Raw genomic sequence first — 20303 nt, 5'->3', positions numbered from 1 at the left:
CGTATCATTTTATCAGGTGTTCCAGTGACTGACCAAACTCAGGGAGCTGCTTATCCTGTGTTTGAGGCCCGGCAGTCTCTCAGGGCAGTCCAAGCCCCTCGGGGGGCTCAAAGGAGACAGTTCTCAGGAAGGGTCACCCCAGAGGCAGTTCCAAGAGGGACACAGAACTGTCCGTCTCTTTGGCTGTTCTTGCACTGAGTCATGTCCCTGGAGCAGCGGATGCCATCACACCTTTGAGCTCACAGAGGGCAGCAGTCCCAATCGATGCTCAATGATGCTCCGTAGCGACGGGACGGCTCGGGTGCTGAACACTAGGAGACCACATCCTCTCAGGGTGCAGGGACACTGGAGGTGTCCCTCCACCCTCCTGTGAGGCCCAAGTCTTCAGCTTTGAAAAGAGGCTGAAGCATCCCAGGCAGACGGTGCAGTAAACTTCAGGGAGACGCTTCCCTTTGCCCCCAGGCTTTTTTGGAGCTTTTTGGGAGAGCTTCCCTCTTCCTGGCGCAGATCCCAAAACTATAGACACACAGAGCTCCTGCACAGAGATGGACAGACAGGACAGGGAGCAGCCCTTTCTGCCAGCCCCCTCCAGAATGTCCCCTGATTGCTCTTTGCCAGGTGTCTTGTTTCGTTTTGCTATGTAATGCACTTTTGTTTCCCTGACCTCAGCGAAACCTTCTCATTTGTCTTAACTGGAGAAGATGGGAGCAGACGGTTCGGTTACTGCCGACGACTACTGGTTAGTACACTACTGTTGGTCCGCCAGGGCTCTGGGCAGTGCTGGGTCTGGGGCTTCGCCGTGTGCCACAAGAGAAGTAGAAGGAAGCGTGACAGGTTCATCAGCAGAGTTAAAAAAGATTTGGGGGTTCATCACAATCTTACTGGTAGGAAGGAACTAGAACTCCATCTCCTTTCGAAAGAAAATACTTCCTCCGTTATTTTCCCTGTAGAAGAACTTTCTGTCCTTAAGCCAAATGTTCTTTCTAATAAAACGTGCTAGACAGACCCAGAGAGATTCTAGCGCACACATTCATAATGGTTGCTAAGGACCAAAGAAGGATAGTTCTGTTGTTCATGCTATAGATCCTTCAAGAACGTGTTCTTCAGAACAGTCACCAGTAGGAGTCAGGATTGTAATCCAATGAAAGGATCATGCTAGCCTTTTTTTTTTTTAAGATTTTCATTTATTTATTTGACAGAGATCACAAGTAGGCAGAGAGGCAGGCAGAGAGAGAGGAGGAAGCAGGCTCCCCTCTGAGCAGAGAGCCCAATGTGGGGCTCGATTCCAGGACCCTGGGATCATGACCCGAACCGAAGGCAGAAGCCTTAACCCACTGAGCCACCCAGGCGCCCCCATGCTAGCCCATTTTAGAGCTTGTCTTTTTGAGACCCATTCTTTTGAAAATCTTTAGTAAGAGCAAATCATTTTCCACTGAGTGTATTTGAATCTTCGAAATAAACTGATATAATTTAGAGTCAAGATGATGCACAGCACGTAGTAGGTATTCAGTAAATACTTATTGAATGAATTAGTGAATAAAAAGCAGGGATAATAATTTCTGGAAAGTTAAGTGGGATAATAAGGTTTGGGGATGTAATTACTTTGACATATTGAGATTGATTTTCATTTAAATGGTTTGAAAATTAGCCTAAAATGCAGTTTCCAAAAAGGATGTTCAGAAATAATTTCAGATTTGGAATTACCATTATAATAAACTACATTTGGTTCCAACATAACTCCTTAAGAGGAGCCACAGGGATTGGGGTAAACAAGTTACGCCTCCTTTTTGGTTCCATAGGCCATATTGAGCACCTACTGTGCGCACACAGTGCAGTGAAGTGATTTGGTCACTTCAGGAGACTATAAATGTATATACTCCATGACCAGAAGTGCTCCCTACTTATAAAATGGGGTTGGTAACTTCTTACCTAATGGATTCTCAGAAGCTGCAGTGAGGAAACATCTGGCACATGGTAGGCACTTAAAAATGTTTGGGTTCTCTACTTTGAGATAGTAATACTCATGATTTTCTTGTTTCACTCCCAAAAGCCTGGTGGCAAAGGGAAGCGTCTCCCTGAAGTTTACTGCATCGTGAGCCGCCTGGGATGCTTCAGCCTCTTTTCAAAGGTGAGGACTTGGGCCTCAAAGGAGGGCAGAAGGGAAGGCAAGGCAGAGCCAGGGAGGACACAGGAAATGCCTTGACTCCTGGTACTTGTGTAATCGTATCCCAGTAGACGTTCCTTCCCTCTTCCTCCCCCATCACCTCCTGTGTTCTCCTATCATTAGTGCCGCAGCGAGAGCCGGTGAGGGTCAGGGCCCAGAGAAAGTGGGTGTGGGGAGAGTCGGAGTAACTGCAGAGGATCTTCCCAGAATATTCCTTGGGCTTTACTTACTTCCAAGCATTATCTTTTGTCACATTCTCTTTTTTCATGACAAAAAGGCCGCTCTGATTGATGGATGTACAAGCATCTGTGTATGTGTGTGGTGTTGGGGAGATATTTGTTAATGTAGTAGGGCTCTAAATGGATCCAGATCTTACTCTCGTCCTCTTTTGGAGAAGAGAAGCCAATGTATCAAGACCTAGGAGTTGCCGGACTAAGCTGGCTCGTCCATCCCACTAACTGTGTGGGTCGAGGGGAGCTAATTACTATTGTGTATGATGATAATCTCAAAATCAGGTACAATCCAACATTCATATCCTACATTAACCAGACACGAGTATCTAATCCATAATGTGATTTTAAATTCACCTTGTATTTTCGGTCTGAGCTTTGTTTCGGAGAATTGAAGTCCTATGTCTACTGTCCTCGGATGGCAGACAGCATTTCCTAAAAGCATTCGGAAATGTGTCTTCCTCCTGCCCACCCTCTACTTACTCTCAGAGGAAGCCTGACCTGTACTGATCTAGTGTAATCACTTGCCTTGGTGGAACTTGCACTTCTGTGCCAGTCTGTTAGAAATAAAGAATCGTATGCATGTATCTGTGTTCCTGCCTCTACTCCACTGGGGTGATAAGCCTTTTACACGGAAATTGGTCACTTACAGGCTCTAGGACAGTTACGCATTTCTGCTCACCCCGGTCTCTGTCGTGGGGGGTTATTTAAACATGGAAATAAGGCTGTGTCACAGCCTTTGTTTTTGCACAAACGCTGTCGGAAGGTAGAAGTGAAACAGCTGAGTTAACCCAGCCTCCAGTGGTGACTTTGGAATTCATCTGAGCTCCATTGTTTGTCACGGACAGGGAATGACAAGCATGTGAACTTACTAACACCGTGTGATGCACAGTTCTGTGTTTTCATGGCATTTCTGTGACCAGGGATATTGTGAGAGTGTCATATGATGCCATGCCAAAGACCAAATAGCAAATATGCTGGCTAGAGCCAGAAACAGAGCTTTGGCAAACCGATCTCTAAAACTTGAGTTATTCCCGGGTGAGGGACAAGGATGACTAAAATGACATAGTGTCCTTTGGTACAGAGAAAGGAATCAGGGTGCCTGGCTCACTTAATCTCTAAAACCTGTGACTCCTGATCTCAGGGTTGTGAGTTTAAGCCCCATGTGGAAAAATAGAAACAAAGAACGAAGGGATGGAGAGAGGGAGGAAAGGAAGGAAGGAAGGAGGAAGGGAAGGGGAATCCTCTTCAAGAAGAACAGCTTTAGAATCTCTGAAGAAAAGCATCTCATTAAATATGACCAGTCATGCCGTGAAACAAACCACGGTGGCTTAAAGCACCAGTCATTTATTCTTAGAGACGCGCAGGTCGGCTGGGGCTTGGCTTGGCTCTTTTCCACTGGGCTCACTCATGCCTTGTGGGTAGGCTGGGAGTTGGCTGATCCAGACTGCCCGATCTCTGCTGTCGGAGGCCACTCTAGAGTGGGGCTCGTCCACATGTCTGTCAGCCTCCTTAGACAGTGAGCTGGCCCAGGCGTGCAGTTCTTGTGGCTGAGGCAGAGGCCCAGGATGGCAATGAGAAATACACGAAATAAATTGAAAAAAAAAAAAAAAAGAAAGAAAGAAATACACGAAATAGGCCTCCCAAGGCCCAGGCTTCAGTGTCCCTCATCCTTTCTTTATTAGCCCCTAACCAGGCTTTTAAGACATTTTTCCCTGAATTGCCTCCCCACCGCCATAAGACTCTTTCTAATTTTTTGTTATATTATTTTTTATTGTGCTAAAATAAACATGAGTTACTATTTTAGCCATTTTTAAAAGATTTTATTTTTAACCAGTCTCTACACCCAATTTGGGGCTCGAACTCACAACCCTGAGATCAAGCGTCACATACTGTACTGACTGAGCCTGCCAGGTGTCCCCGCTGTAGCCGTTTTTAAGTGTACAGTTGATTAGCATTAGGTTCATTCGTGCCGTATGCAACAGTCACCGTCATCCATCTGCAGAATTGTTTGATATCCCTGAATGGAAACTCTGCACCCATTGAACACGAATTCCCCGTTCCCTTCTTTCCCTAGCCCTGGCAACCACCATTCTACGTTCTGTCTCTATGAATCTCATTACTGCAGGATCTCATGTAAATGGAATCATATATTTATCCTGTTGTCACTGGCTCTTATCACTTAGCATCTGTCTTCAAGGTTCATCCGTATTGGACCATATGTCAGAATTTCCTTCCTTTTTAAGGCTGAATAACAGTCTGTTATTTGTAGGTATCACATTTTTCTATATCTGTTTATCTGTAGTTGGATATTTGTGTTGTTTCTGCATTTTAGTTATCATGAGTTTTGCTGCTGTGAACATGGCCATTCAGATATCGGAGTCCCTGCTTTCAAATCTCTGAGCTATGTACCCATATATGTGGAATTACTGGATCACGGTAATTCTAGGTTTTTTTGAGGAACTACTATACATAAAATCTTTTTAATTTTAATAATAAATTTCATTTAGCCCATATATCCTAAATATTATTATTTCAACATATAATCAAATAGTCATTGATATTTTACATTCTTAATTTTGTATTCTGAAATCTACTGAGGATTTTACATTTATAACACACTTCAATTAAGATTAACCTTATTTCAAGTGTTCAATGGCTACATGTGGTATTATTATATATGGTACTTTAATTTAAACTCTTTGATACACAACTAAATTATGGAGGGTCTTGCATTTAGATTTTTTTTTTTTTAAGATTTTACTTATTTAGGGCGCCTGGGTGGCTCAGTGGGTTAAGCCGCTGCCTTCGGCTCAGGTCATGGTCTCAGGGTCCTGGGATCGAGTCCCGCATCGGGCGCTCTGCTCAGCAGGGAGCCTGCTTCCTCCTCTCTCTCTCTCTGTCTGCCTCTCTGCCTACTTGTGATCTCTCTCTGTCAAATAAATAAATAAAATCTTTAAAAAAAAAGATTTTACTTATTTATTTGACACACAGAGATCACAAGTAGGCAGAGAGGCCGGCAGAGAGAGAGGGGGAAGCAGGCTCCCCGCTGAGCAGAGAGCCCAACGTAAGGCTCAATCCCAGGACCTAAGATCACGACCTGAGCCAAAGGCAGAGGCTTAACCCACTGAGCCACCCAGGCGCCCTGCATTTGGATTTTTTAAAATAGTAGTTTTATTGAGATATAGTTTGCAAACCACAAAATTTGCCCATTTAAATTCTAGGATTCAAAAAAAAATAAGGGACGCCTTGGTGGCTTAGTCAGTTAAGCCACTGCCTTCAGCTCAGGTCATGATCTCAGAGTCCTGGGATCGAGTCCTGCATCAGATTCCTTGTCCAGCAGGGAGCCTGCTTCTCTCTCTGCCTCAGCCTGCCACTCTGCCTGCTTGTGCTCTCTCTATGACAAACAAACAAAATCTTAAAAAAAAGAAAAAAACTTTAAAAATAAATAAATAAAATCTAGGATTCAGTGGCTTTTAGCATATCCACACAATTGTGTAATCATCACATTTATAGGACATTTTTATTACCCCAGCAAGCAATGCCTGTTCCCATGAGCAGTCACTTCCCAACCCTCTTAACCATCAATCTGCTGTCTGTCTCTATGGATATGCCTATTCTGGACATTTTATCCAAATGGAATCATAAAATAAGTGGCCTTTTGTGACTGGTGTCTCTGACTTAGCCTAATCTTTTCAGGGTTCATCCATGTTGTAGCATGAATCAGTATCTCATTCCTTTTTATGGCTGATTATGGCCTACATTGGAATATCACATTTTGTTTATCCATTCATCAATTGATGGACATTTCGGTTACATCCTCCTTTTGACTATTAGGAATAATTCTGCTATGAACACTAATGCATGGGTTTGGGGTTTTAATAAATCGAAATTTATTTTATTTATTAAAAATTAAATTTTAATAAAATTAAGATTTTATTAATTTGTCAGAGAGCGCGAGCACAGCAGGGGAAGCAGCAGGCAAAGGGAGAAGCAGACTCTTTGCTAAGCAGGGAGCCCAGTGAAGGACTCGATCCCAAGACCCCAGGTTCATGACCTGAGCTGAAGGCAGATGCTTTTAGACTGAGCCACTCAGGCATCCCATTTTTTTTTTAAATCATTTATTTATCTGAGAGAGAGTACACGTGCACATGGGGGGCGCAGAGGGAGAGAGAGGGAGAATCTTAAGCATACTGTACACTGGTTGTGAGCTCTCCAACATGGGGCTCGATCTCACAACACTAAGATCCTGACCTGAGCGAAAACGAAGAGTCACATGCTTAACTGACTGCGCCACCCAGGCGCCCCAATGTACTAGTTTTTGTGTGAACATGTTTTCGTTTCTGTTGGTTCAGAAGTGTAGTTGCTTAGTCATCTAGGAGCATTATCTTTACCCTCTGAAGGTACTGCCAGACTGCTTAGCCAAGGGGCGTCACTAGTTCACTTTCCCCCAGCAGTACATGAGGGTTCCAGTTTCTCCACTTTATCACCAACACTCACTGTTGTCAGTCTTTTGGTTACAGCCCACCTCATGGGTGTGAAGTGGTTTCTCGTTGTGGTTTGGGTTTGCTCTTCTCTAATGGTACCCTCAGAGAAATTGTAACTCCACAGATATACTGGAGATCTTTTTAGGTACTGTGGGCCTTTAAAGGGCTACAAGCCATTACAATACCTAAGTTTTTTTCAGGACCACCCCCAAGAACCAATTTTTATCCCCCTGGGGGCAATATTGCTCCCATTGATAATGCATGTATTGGCCCAGTAAGTTACCTGGCCAAATCCAAAGTCAAGGGGGTCAAGAAACTTTACCACTTCAGTGGGAAGAACTGCAAAGATACACGTCAAAGGAGTGGGTACCTAGAGAGGAGATTTGGGGCAATTACATATGGGTTGAAAGACTCTTTAAGTTTGGCCTGAAGCAGACAGCAGGCCTTCCCCATAATGCTTCAGTCACGGTGGCAGGCCCATTTCAATGAGAGCAGAGGGATGCCTTGGTGCCCTGACATCAGGACAGCTAAGCTGCTTTTGTGACCCTTGCAGATCTTGGATGAGGTGGAAAAACGGCGAGGCATCTCTCCTGCCCTGGTACAGCCCCTCATGAGGAGTGTCATGGAGGCCCCTTTCCCAGCACTGGGAAAAACCATCGTTGTCAAGAACTTCTTGCCAGGATCGGGAACTGAAGTAAGTCATCAGATTCCTACTGTCTGCTAGAGGAGACAAAGCTCCTCCAGCTGACCAAGGGGCTGGCTTCCAGTGGGCTGTCACATCAGTGAATGTGATATCAGGCCTAGTAAAATCCACCCTAAGTCCTGTCCCTCCATTCCGGGATTCAGTCCTAGAGCTATGCCATGGCAGCACATGGTATTTCTTTGCATGACCTTGGCCTTACAGGTTAGGGACCAGTCTGAACATCCTTAGTTTCTCTTACTAGCCCATTACACTCATAGGTTGTATTTAAACTATATTTTTGGTCTCCATCACCTCCATAACTTCGTAATGTAAAACAGATTATCTTCTGGGAAGACAAACTTATGTACTACTTTTTATTCATCTGTCTAGGACTTTGAGGTATGTCCCTTTTCTTGGCTGGGTTGAAATTTTTTTTTTTTTTAAGATTTTATTTATTTATTTGACAGAGAGAAATCACAAGTAGATGGAGAGGCAGGCAGAGAGAGAGGGGAAGCAGGCTCCCTGCTGAGCAGAGAGCCCGATGCGGGACTCGATCCCAGGACCCTGAGATCATGACCTGAGCCGAAGGCAGCGGCTTAACCCACTGAGCCACCCAGGCGCCCCCTGGGTTGAAATTTAATGCAGGACTTTATTTTCGTCCTTCCCATTCCCTTTATATGGCTCTGTGGATATCACTAGGCAGATCCCATTCAGACTTGAGTCTGTAGTTCCAAAAGCCCTTGAAAAAGCTGGTCACCTCTGGAGACAGGGGAGGGATAAGGATAGGTCTGGAGTCTTCCGGAACAGCTCAGTTTCCCAGAACAGAGGGAAGTATTCTCCGTGTTGATAGAGAACCCTATACTATCCTATAGCAGATGGTGGATTGGCCATAAGAATGTTAACATGAATGAACCCCACTACGGGGACAGCACCGGGCAGGTGCCGTGCTCAGAGCAAAACACCAGTCTCTGCTCACTATGAAGGAGACAGCTATTTAAAGAGAAAAACACACACGAGTAGTGACTTGAGATGAATTCGGGAACATTTCTACAAGTACAGAATGAGAAGATGTGCCCACCAAGCATACAGGCTGTAAGACACATCATAAGGGATTGGTATGGGGTTGGGCTTACTGAGAAGTGCCTTCCACAGGAGGTGAGTCCTGAAGCCGCTGCTTGGCTCTGGTGGTCCTTCTGCACGAGCCTGCGACTCCATTCTTGCAGTTAATGTTCCCTTGTGAGGCAGAGACACTTTCCCGTGGGACTCCAAGTCATAGGACATCAGCAGTCATGGATCTCCCAGGGAGGGGGATGGTAGAAATGTGTCACTGGCAGGCAGAGCCTCCAAGCATTTGGGGCCGTGAGCCATCCATTCGGCCATCCTGTGTCCCCACCTTCCTCTGAACTTTCCTCACACTTGACTTTGCGACGGAATTCGTACCAAGTGTACCTGCTCCCTCACTCTCCCAGGATCTTTCTTTTCCCGTCACTTTTGCCTTCCTCGTTTTCTTTCCCTTTCCCCCCCGCGAGTGGCTCAGCCCCGCTGAGGACCTCTGAGCCTGCGGCATGACCCCGCCTCACGGCTGCTCCCGTTCCCTGGCAGGTGATTGAACTGTGCCGCCCGCTGGACTCCCGGCTCGAGCACGTGGACTTTGAGTCTCTCTTCTCCTCTCTCAGTGTCCGCCACCTGCTCTGTGTTTTTGCCTCCCTGCTTCTGGAAAGGAGGGTCATCTTCATCGCAGACAAGCTCAGGTACCAGTCTTGGTCACTTCCACTCAAGCGTCTGAAGGATAGTCGGTGGCAGACTCTTTGGGGTGTGGGGGCAGGTGACTGCCCGGGACTTGGGGTGCAGCCCCTCTGAGGGAAGAGCGCAGATCAGTGGGCCTCGGGGATGGGAGGTGTATTAGGCTCACCCATCCTGTAAAACCAAGGAAGACTGCGCTTCTGTGCGCTACTTCCCTGACCCTCGCCTACCTTGCATCCTCCCGCTGGGTGCTGGGCGCTCTGCTGTGTATGAAGGGCTGAGGGCGGGAGCAGAGCTGTCCTCAGGGTTTTCCGTCAGGGCAGGGTGGGGCACGAAGGAGGGAGCAGAGCCCCGAGGACTGTGCTGTCTAGGCTTACCAGAGCTGCGCGTTCTGGACACCAAGGAGGGGACTCACCCTCGGAGGAGGCCGATTCTGGCTGAGTCCTGAGACTAAGAGCAAGTAGAAAGCACATTCCAGGCTAAAGGAGCTGTAGCTATCTAGACGAAGGCAAGGGGACAGGAGACTGAGCATGTCACCTTCAAAAATCTTGTAAAGCAGTTCACTGCAGAGAGAGGAAGGCGAAGTGGGGGGCAAGGAGCCAAGGTTCAAGGAGGGCCATGCGAAACACGGATGGCTCCCCAAGGCGGCCCTTCCTCTCAGTGTTAAAATAAATGACACAGAATCACACACACCTGCTCACTGCTTGGTAGGATGCCCTCCATGTCTTAAGGTACACGTCCAATGATTTGCAAAACCATGTACAAATCAGAGAAAAGCCAGAGGAGAGGCAGATAGGGATTTGAGTGAATTCTGAACTTTAAAAAAAAAAAAAAAAAGAACTCCTGGCATTTTCATCACTCCAGAATACTGAATCAGAGCCTTCTTGGCTTTGGAACTGAGGGCACAGCAGCACAGGTGGTGACCACCACTCCAGTTAGGGCTGAGACGGACCAGCCAAGCAGGGAAAGCAGATGAGGCCAACCAAGGAGTCCATCTGGAAAGGAAGAAATGCCAAAAACACAAAAATCGAGGAACTGCGGTTTGGGAGAGGAAATACGACTCCCAAATCTGGAAAACAAAAGGGAGGAAGAAGAATGGAAAGGACAGAAGGTAGGAATGTGGAGCTCATCAGGAACTGGTAGGAAATGGAATCCAGTCCTCTCCTCCCACTCCAGCCCATCTGGTCATCTTGGTGACGCTCTTCCTTGGACAGGGGCCACTTGGCTACTCCCAGCCTGCTCCCACCCGGGTTTTGAGTGAGCTCTTCCCTGTTCCCGTCATGCTGCTTGTACTCCAGGTGCCCTGGGGTCCGCGCAGGAAGCAGGCCTGCAGCTGGTGCTGGGCGGGGGCCGCTCTCTAAGCTTGTGGGCACTGGGGAATTCGAGCGGGAGACTTCTAAGGTTGGGGCTCCGGAAGCAAGAGATGAGTCATAACCCTTCCTTGACCAAGGTCAGATTTCATCGAGTAGCTGTCGGTATTCCCTGGAAGCCCCGCTCTGTCCCCCGGCAGTAGGATTCTCAGACTCCGCCGTGGGGGAGGGGACGGGCTCTCAGGAAGGCCGAAGCAAGAAGGGAAGGCCAGCCAAGTGAGTGTGCTGCCCGCCCAGACTGGACAAGGGGCCACGCAGTCGCACGAAGACCTTGCTGCCGGGTTGAAGATGGTAGGCTCTGGAAGGTGCCGCCGGAGAAAATGTCTGAGAAGAAGGGAGCGTGCCCTCCCCAGGCTTCCCTCGCCAACAAAGGAGAACACGAAGTAGCACCTACTTTTCCTGTCAAAGTACAATGAGAGAGAAGGTGGGAACAGAACAGGTCAAAGTCAGATGCATCCCTGAAGGCCAGCAGAGGGGATGGGTCGGGCTTAGGGTACCAGGACTCCTGGAAGTGCTGTGACAAAGATGTCAGGAGGGGACTTGCCCACTTCTCACTCCTGCCTGGGGAGATTTCTGGGTTGACAGGCTGAAGGCCTTACCCCTGAGCTGCCCTAACAAGAGCCGAAGGAGAGTGAAGGAAGGCCATCCCGGAGAATGGAGCCTGCCCCATGGCTGCCTGAGGGCTGGTTCTCCCAGCCCCTCCGCCTGCTCTGCGGCAGCTTTACTGGGGGCACAAGTCCCCGATGTGCCCACCTTCCACAGTGCCTGGTATTCTGCCCTCGGAGACGGAGTCCCTTCGAACAGCAAACTCCCTTGAGAGGGCAGAGGGGGTAAAATGCCACCCGTGGCTGCTGCAGGGCCAGGGTCCAGAGCCAGGCCACCGTGCAGTTAACTACTGTGTGTGTGCGCTTATCTAAAACACCTGAATTTCCTTTGTAGACCCTTTAAGGGCTTTCAGATTTCATATCTCTCCCTCATCACACAGGGCCCAGGGCCCAGGGGTGTTCCCAGGAAGATCGAGGAAGCCTCAGCGTCTCAGCTGCGGGCCCTGGGCCTCCTCATTTATGAAAACTAGGGCTTATCTGCACTGAGGCCCCTCATCACTGCCACTTGTGCAACTCCCGTGTCACATTGTCCTGAGAGGCAGTCAGCCCATGCTCTTCCTATTACAAGAGGTCAAGGTTTTCTCTCTCTTACCCAGTACATTATCTTTCCATCCAATACCTGTTCCAGGCAGACCTGAAGAGGTGGACAAATAAATAAAGCCCCATAGAGCTGAGGCAGGAAAAGAAGGACTCAGGGCATGAGTGAGCCCGAGACAGTAGCAACACGGCCACCGCAAGGAACACTGGAGCGTCACCTCCGGGCCAGGCTCACGGAAGGGGTTGACCTGTACTCTTTCAGGCTCCTGACAACTCAGTCAGATAGCTTCTATTATTAGGAAGCTAAGAAGCACACAGAGGTTAAGTCACTTTGCTCAAGCAAAGTTCAAGTGGTTAGTGGGAGGGCTGGGATGCAGGCAGCCTGGCTCCAGAGAAAATGAGAAGGAAGGAGAAGGAGCAGGCCTTGTGGTCTGGGGGTGGGGGTGAAGGGCGGCATCTGTGACCCCACCTACAGAAGTATATAAGGAAAGCCTTTTTTAAAACATGCCATTGAGACCCCCTGTGTGCTTGGCATCAGGCTAGAATTGTGTAGTGAAGAAGCTGAGACTTCTGTGCTTTCCTCCCCAGACCCCCCCCTCTCTGTGGCCTTCAGCTGGGGCCCAGTGAGGCCAGTGGGACCGGGCGACCCCACAGTCTTTCCTTGCTCTGAAATTCTCTCACTCCACGGGCCAGAGTGCTTGGGGCCTCCTGGAACCGTGCTCCTTCGAGCCTTGCCCTCCCTCTGATCCTGGCCCAGAACCTCCTAAGTGCCCCATTCCTGACCCCACCTCCTCAGGCATCCTGTGTTTTCCAGAGCGTCCCAGGGGGTGACCATGTCTTGTGCACAGGTATGCAGTTGGGGAGAGGACTGTCTAATCCCTACAGGGCCCCTCTGGCTCAAATGCTCTGTGTGATTCTATGAACATGCTGCTGAGGGAAAGTCAGCCCCCACACCCCACCTCTCCTCGTGCTCCATAGGCTCGCTCCTCTCCGGCTTTATCTGGTTCGGTAGAAATCACTGAGTAGCCTGTTCCTGCCACTGAGGCCTCCTGTAGAGCAGTTCTGATCCCCAACACTTCAGAGCTGGTGTGACACCAGGTAGCCGCCTGTGCTCATTTAATGTTCCTCTTAACGTTTCTAGGTTAGAGTCAAATATGCACCGTGTTGTGGGTCCTCTCCAGGATGCCCAGGCCTCTGCTCTAGACTGTGCTTAGAAGTCGGGGTGTCTCTGCCCCTCTTTTGCAGCTTACACTGGCTGCTTCTGGAGTCCTCAGTGTGGGGTCTCTCTGACCCTCCACTGTGACCCCTTCCCTGACAGGCCAACTAAGCCAGGACAGGGAGGTCCGGCTCACCTGTGAGAAAGTGACCCAGCTGGGGCTCCTGGCTGACTCAGCGACTCTAGCATGAGACTCTTGATCTTAGGGTTGTAAGTTTGAGCTCCACCTTGGTGTAGAGATTACTTAAAAATAAAATCTTAAAAAAATAGAGGGAGGGAAGGCAGGAGGGAGGGAGGCATGGGGGAAGAGAGCTAATGATCAAAGTACAGAAAATCCACCAAAGAACATCCTGTGTGTGAAGTTGCTGAGTGAAAAGGCTAGAACCCATCTTCCCTTCTCCGGCCCGTTCTGCTCACCGGGTATCCCTCTAGGAGGAATCTGCCTTCACCTACTGCTGCCTGATGTACAGGCAGAGAGCCATAGGGAATTGAAGGGTTCTTAGGCCAGACCATGATAAAATAGGGCTTGGGGGACAGTGGCTGGTTGAAAGTCGTCTGACCTGGGCAAGTCTGTAAGGAGAGCCTTTAGCATAAGCCCCCGTGGGGTCTCTCATCCTTACCACCACCGAGCACAGAACTCCACACACCACACAAGATCCCATCTCCAGCCCTATTCAGCTAGAAGAGGAAGCAAGCCCCCTCATTCTTGTGATTCCCCCTAATCTTTGTGAGACTGCAGAACAGCACAGGAGAGCAGGACACACACACACACATACACACACACACACACACCCCGGAGCTCAGTGAGTGTTTGGCATCCCGGGGCGGACGTCAGCCTGCATTTGGCGGGCCCTTGTTCCGCTATCCCCTCCCCTCCCCTCCCCACACACAACGTACTTCCTCTTCATTGCTAGTGAGTCTGCCCATGGCAAGAGGAAGTAGCTGGGACTTGTGGCAAATACTGAATGAGTTATAAAAGAGTTTTAAGTCAAGCCAAAAATCTGTCAAATTTAGAATAACATTTTCACTCCGTTTCATCTTCAGGGTGGACACTGAGTGTTTCTTAAGGCTCTGTCAAGCCCAAGTTTGACAGATGGAGAGGAGGGAATGTTGTTGTGATGGCTTGTTCTGTTGTCGTAGCAACCCAAATAAATATTTTCTTATTCCTCCCTTCTTCATTTCCCCAGTGATAAACATTTGTTTTTTAGTTTATTATAAATTTCAGTTCCCAACGTTTTGACTAATCTACAGACCAGGCTGAATTAATAGAGCCAGAGCTGGACGTAAACAGATTTGTTCAAAAATTTGAGATGGGGCAAAGTTTTTAACAATCAAGAAATTTTCCTGTTATCTTTTTAGAGTACTGGATGACTATAAGCCAAATGACTACTGGCTAATGACAAGTTAGGATTAGGTGGTCAAATCTCCCTAAATACTGGAGTTTGCATCTTGGCTTTGCCTCATGGGTAGCTGTGTGCCTTCATCCTTTTATGTGCTCCTCTTGGTTGTTTTTTCTTTTTGATCAGTTTCTGTAAGCCTAAATGGGGACCCCTGCCCTGTCTAGAATCGGTTACGCTCAGCAGTGTTTGCTGTCGCAGAAAAAGCTAGGGTTTGTGAGCTTGCCCGGGCCCCTGCAGCGTCAGTGGCTGCCAGTCTTGGAAATACAGAAATTTCATTCAGCAAAAGCCTGTGAAAAATACAGCTTTAGTAACCTCGTGGCATCAGTCTGATGAAATATTAAGTATCAACTACCTATTTTTGTACATGAACACCCCGAAGATGACATTTGGAGCAAGATTCGGACACGAGCACGGCCCCCGTTGTCTTCTATGTTGAACCCATCACTAGCGAAATCTTTTTTTTTTTTTTTTGAAAGATTTTTATTTATTTATTTGAGAGAGAGACAGTGAGAGAGACCATGAGCGAGGAGAAGGTCAGAGGGAGAAGCAGACTTCCCATGGAGCTGGGAGCCCGATGCGGGACTCGATCCCGGGACTCCAGGATCATGACCTGAGCCGAAGGCAGTCGTCCAACCAACTGAGCCACCCAGGTGTCCCATCACTAGCGAAATCTTGGGCTGAAGACTTATTCTGGTTCTTCCATCAGTGGTCCAGATGCTCCCCGGCTCTGCTTGCTTGTGTCGTCACCCTTCTGTGGCGCTTACTGCAGGGACGAAAACCCTGTCCCCGACTTTTATCTGTTCCTTTGTCCGATGCGACGCCGCCCCTACTCTTCTGTCCCGTCTCCACTAATGAGCCCTAGGATTATCTCCTGATGACAATTATCTAGAAATTACCTGAGATCATACAGGGAGTAGCAAAGCCAGTTTTCTCAGGGCCCAGCCTATATAATTTGTTTTTGTTTTAATTTGTCGATGTTACTTCCGGGTTTGAAAGTACAGTCGTAGAAATGCGCCGGCCAGTGCTGGGGGACGGCTGCCTCCCGCTGGGTTCCTCCAGGTACCAGCCCAGACTGAAGTGTGGCTTTTATTTCAGCTTCCTGGGAATGATACACTGGGAGAGATACTTTGCTTGGGATGCTGATGAACACTGATGGGATCATTCTTCACATTCCTGGGGAGTCTAACATTTTATTTTATTTTATTTTTTTAAAAGATTTTATTTATTTATTTGACAGAGAGAGATCACAAGCAGGCAGAGAGGCAGGCAGAGAGAGAGAGGAGGAAGCAGGCTCCCTGCTGAGCAAAGAGCCTGATGCGGGCCTCGATCCCAGGACCCTGAGATCATGACCTGAGCCGAAGGCAGCGGCTTAACCCACTGAGCCACCCAGGCGCCCCTGTCTAACATTTTAGAGAAGGCTCTGTGTTCAGTTCTTACTGGTTCCTCGATGAATGGGAAGGTTGGTGAGCGTAGTAACTCCACACTCGGTGACAGGGGCTCGGTAGCAACCAGAACCAAAGTGTCGTCTCCAGGGCAACACAAGTACGCACAAGTGCATCCTGATGGCTCCAGACTAATGCTTCAGCCCTCACAGAGCGCTGCTAAATAGCAAAGCATTCTGGGACCTGACCCTTCTACCCTGTGCCCATCTTGAAGCCCTGTGGCCTGGCCAACCTCCCCCGTGGGCATCACCTCCCTCCCCTGCTTTTGTACAAATCGATCACAGCTGCAGGCTGGTGTTGCTTTCCTCCACCCCCACGGTAACAAGAGCCAGCTTCGAGGGCTCTCTTCCTGGGACTTCCTCCAAAACATTGCCTCTCCTCCGACCAGCAGATGCTCAGCAAGACTGTGTGGCGAGTTTGCTTGAAAAGTCATCCTCAGCTTCGCCCAAAGCAAAGCCTGTTCTTTCCGCAGTCCCAAGAGACCACCCATCCTAGCAGTGCCCCCGCCCCGCCCCCGCCCCAGTGGAAGGCTCCCCTAGCCTTCAGGAGCCTGGGACTAAGATTTCATTAGCACTTGCAGCTGAGACCGAGAAAAACACAAGCTACACTCAAAATAATCCGGTCTTTCTCCTCTGCCATTTATTTTGGGGGAAGAGTTGTTACTAATTGTACTCTTTGCAAAATCTGACCTTTCCGTCTAGTGTTTCAAGAGAGAGAGGTTGGTTTCCCCCACCCCAGCATGCTGATGTGGGCTAGTGAGCAAGAGGAATGAGCCACTCCCCAACCCTGCCCACCTGTTGTCGGGAGCCCCCCCCCCCCACAGCTCCGTATGCCATATGTGCCTGCCTGGAGGTGCTAATGACAGCCAGGTGCGGAAACACTGGGCTCCAGATGCAACAGCACATCAGATTTAAAAACAAACAAAAGCCACTTGTTAGGGGAGAGAGCAGCGGGCAGCACCTACCTACATAGTATCCGGCTGAGTCGTCGTCCTTGGTCAAAATTGAATGCAGCTGTCCTTCAGCTCCGTGCATTCCAGGAGCGTGAATGAATTTGATCTTGCTCTCCAGAACATTCATTCGCCCACTGTGTGTATCTAGCTAGCACTGGCATTGCTTATCATTTTTCCTGACCCGTCTAACTGCCTTCCTCGTCCAGCCGCAGCCAAACGTTGTGGGGGAGGGGGCAGCCGGCGCCGCAGGGCCCCTTAGGCTTCCCCTAGGAGCCACAGGATGCTCAAGCTGGGAGAGAACCCGGCAGCGGATTACACTTTTACACTTTCTTATTCCAGGGATGCAGCTGCAAGAAAGCAAAAGAGCAGAAGATCTTTTCTTTAAGTTGGGGGGGGGCACATTTATTTTTCTACTGCAGTGATTGAGGAAACCACAAAGGCTTCTCACAAAGGGCCTCCTCTGCCTCAGTTCCTCACTCTGTGTCTCTTCCCCTCCTCCAGGCACTTCGCTGCCCACCCTGCATGCAGAGGTCAGCCTCGGCCTAGGTCTCTTTAGCTCTTAAATTTCATAAGAAGGGACACCTGGCCAGTTCAGGTGGTAGAGCCTTCGACTCTTGATCTCAGCATCATGAGTTCAAACCCCATGTTGGGTGTAAAGATTACCCCACCCCACCCCCACCCCCACAAAAAGATTCAAAAGAAGATGAACCATCTCTGAGATGGCTCCAGGTTCTAAAATTCTGTGGTTCTGTAACCTCCGTGGGGTCAAAAGTGCTTAAACCACATCTCTGAAAATGTGAAGGAACTCTTCAGCTCAAGCACCGCATTTTTATTCTCTGCCGGCGAGCAGATAGAAGGAGAAAGCTTCAGAGCCAGCTGAGGTGGGCCCGCGTGACCGCTGCCACGGCCACGGCCCACAGGAGCCATTTTTCCTCCAGTGCACGTTCAGGGCTTGGACACGTTCAGGACAAATGGGCTGTCCAAAGAGCTGGGTTTTATACACAAGGCTTCCTTCGGAGGATTCTCACCTCTCTTTTAAGGTCCATCTAGTCATTTGAGAATGAAAGCCAACATCCCAGGAAAACATGGAACGTACCAGAATTCCTGCTGAACCATCACTGTCTACCTGCCTCTAGCCTCCAGCCTCCAGTTCTTTGGTCCTGGTCCAGGTTGGCTGGAGACCTTTTTCACTCCAGGCCCTAACGAGCAATGCTATTCACGTTCAGACCCAGCGCATACACCACACACGGCACACAGCTCATTATTTACGACCGGAACAGAATGCAGCACCCTCGCTTCTAGTCTGTTCTTTTTGTTGTTTCTAAGGCTGATCACAGCCCACTAAAATTATGCCAGGACCCAATGATGGGCTGCAAACTGTAGTCTGAAAAGAGACCTGCTCTAGGCCCAGCTGTCCTCATTTATATTTTAATATCCTGATTTTCTCACTTGTGTCCGCGTAACTGCAGTACGTGAGCAGATCAGCTTTGCAGACTGGTCCCACACTGACATAGGTTAGTCCTAAAATTTAAAAATTTTAGAACAAAATAAATTCCACACGTTCAGTGATCAAGGAAGTTAAACACAAAGGGTGAGCAACTCACTAACAGTATTTACATTCCTGAGTATCTGAGAGAGAAAGGGGTGCCTGAGGGAAAATAGTTCTCTGCTTTGAGAGAAAAGTCTTTGAATGGAAAGTCACCAACCTGCCAGCTGAATTACTGCTGTTGTTCTCCTTGGGATAAGTCCTAACTGAAGTATTGTCTTGCTATTACTCAGTAGGTATAAGGAAGTTATTATAGGTATTATAAAGAAGGTGTTAGATGCCTTGTATACTTCCCTTTTATGAAGAAGATATTGTGGGTATTATGATAAAAACAAAATCTTGGGGGTAATATCTTTCTCATTTTGGGGGTGATCACTTGAAAGAAAAGACAAGGACCAAATAGTGCGACATGTGTGTGCCCTGCTCCTAAGAAGCATGGCAGGACTCCACGGAGTGTTCAGAGAGTGATTATTTGCAAAGACACCAAACAGGAAGGTCAAGAGGCTCTTGCTGATAAATGAACAGATTCAGCATTATTTTTGTTTGGTTCAGGGGGCCCCAGATGCAGGTGGATGGAAAGGGGGCTCGTATATATTGTAAGGATGTTCAGGGAGGGCCATATTCAGAGGACCTCCTTTAGCAGGTAAGTGATTTTTATCTTGGCTTTTTTTGTGTGATAAAATATACATAACTTAATGTTCACTATTACAATCATTTTTAAGTACACAACCCAGGGGCAGCATTAAGAACATTCACAGTGCCTGCAACCGTCAGCACTCTCCATTTCCAGAACTTTCTCATCATCTCAAACTGAATGTCTGTCTACTCTAGGCAACAGCTCCCCACTCTGCCTCCCCCAGCCCCTGGTCTCTCTGAATTTGCCTGTTCTAAGCCCCTCACTTGTAAGTGGAATAATCCAGTATTTGCCTTTTTCTGTCTGGCTTATTTCACTTGCTGGCCAATATCTTTTAGTTCACTTCTTCTCTCTCTAAGGAAGCCAGAGCTAGGTGATTCTGTTACAATGGGCTGAGGAGAGTTTTATGACAATGAGTTTGCAGGCCGACCTCAGTCTGTTCCACGTTGCAGATACTGCAGGGTTTGGGGTTTTGTTTTACAAACTGAAGGTTCGTGGCAACCCCACATCAGCCAAGTTCATCAGCACTGTTTTTCCACCAGCACTTGCTCACTTTGTGGCTCTGTGTCGCATTTTGGTAATGTCTCACAGTATTTTTCATTATTATATTATGGTCATCTGTGGCTGATGATTATGATTCACTGGAAGCTCAGATGATGGTTAGCATTTTTTTTTCTGGGGCGCCTGGGTGGCTCAGTGGGTTAAAGCCTCTGCCTTTGGCTCAGGTCATGATCCCAGGGTCCTGCATCAGGCCCTCTGCTCAGCGGGGAGCCTGCTTCCCCCTCTCTCTCTGCCTGCCACTCTGCTTACTTGTGATCTCTGTCAAATAAATAAATAAAATCTTTTAAAAATTAAAAAATAAATAAATAAAAATTAAAAAAAAAAAAAGAGTTTACTTATTTATGACAGAGATAGCGAGAGAGGGAACCCAGGCATAGGGAAGCTGGAGAGAGAGCAGCAAACTCCCCGCTGAGCAGGCAGCCTGATATGGGGCTTGATCCCAGGACTCCCAGGATGCTGGAATCATGACCAGAGCCACCCAGGCCCCCCAATGGTTAGCAATTTTTAGCAATAACCTACTTTTTAATTAAGGCACATACACTATTTTTTTAGATATAACGCTATTGCACATTTGCATACTGTATAGTATAGACATAATTTTGGGGGCACCTGGGTGGCTCAGTTGGTAAGCATCTGCCTTCCCTCAGGTCATGATCGCAGGGTCCTGGGATTGAGCCCTGAATCGGGCTCCCTGATTGGTGGGAAGCCTGCTTCTCCCTCTCCCACTCCCCCTG

The 20303-nt window shown here is 48.3% G+C and overlaps 1 protein-coding gene across 4 annotated transcripts in view; it reads left to right on the top strand.

Moving 5' to 3' along the window:
* Nucleotides 1-20303, top strand: part of DENND2A (DENN domain containing 2A) — a 118984-nt gene that overhangs the window by 85957 nt on the left and 12724 nt on the right. For all 4 annotated transcript variants that reach the window (XR_006384324.1, XM_044246718.1, XM_044246717.1 and 1 more), the window contains 4 exons: nucleotides 670-739; nucleotides 2051-2128; nucleotides 7435-7575; nucleotides 9166-9314. Coding sequence is in view for 3 of the 4 variants with exons in the window: in XM_044246718.1 (XP_044102653.1) it covers nucleotides 670-739; nucleotides 2051-2128; nucleotides 7435-7575; nucleotides 9166-9314 (438 nt within the window). In the remaining variant the exon portion in view is untranslated. The remainder of the gene's footprint in view (nucleotides 1-669; nucleotides 740-2050; nucleotides 2129-7434; nucleotides 7576-9165; nucleotides 9315-20303) is intronic.

The sequence above is a fragment of the Neovison vison genome, chromosome 4, assembly GCF_020171115.1.
Source record: "Neovison vison isolate M4711 chromosome 4, ASM_NN_V1, whole genome shotgun sequence".
In the NCBI taxonomy this organism is placed as follows: Eukaryota; Metazoa; Chordata; class Mammalia; order Carnivora; family Mustelidae; genus Neogale; species Neogale vison.
This window is presented reverse-complemented; position numbering and strand designations above follow the sequence as displayed.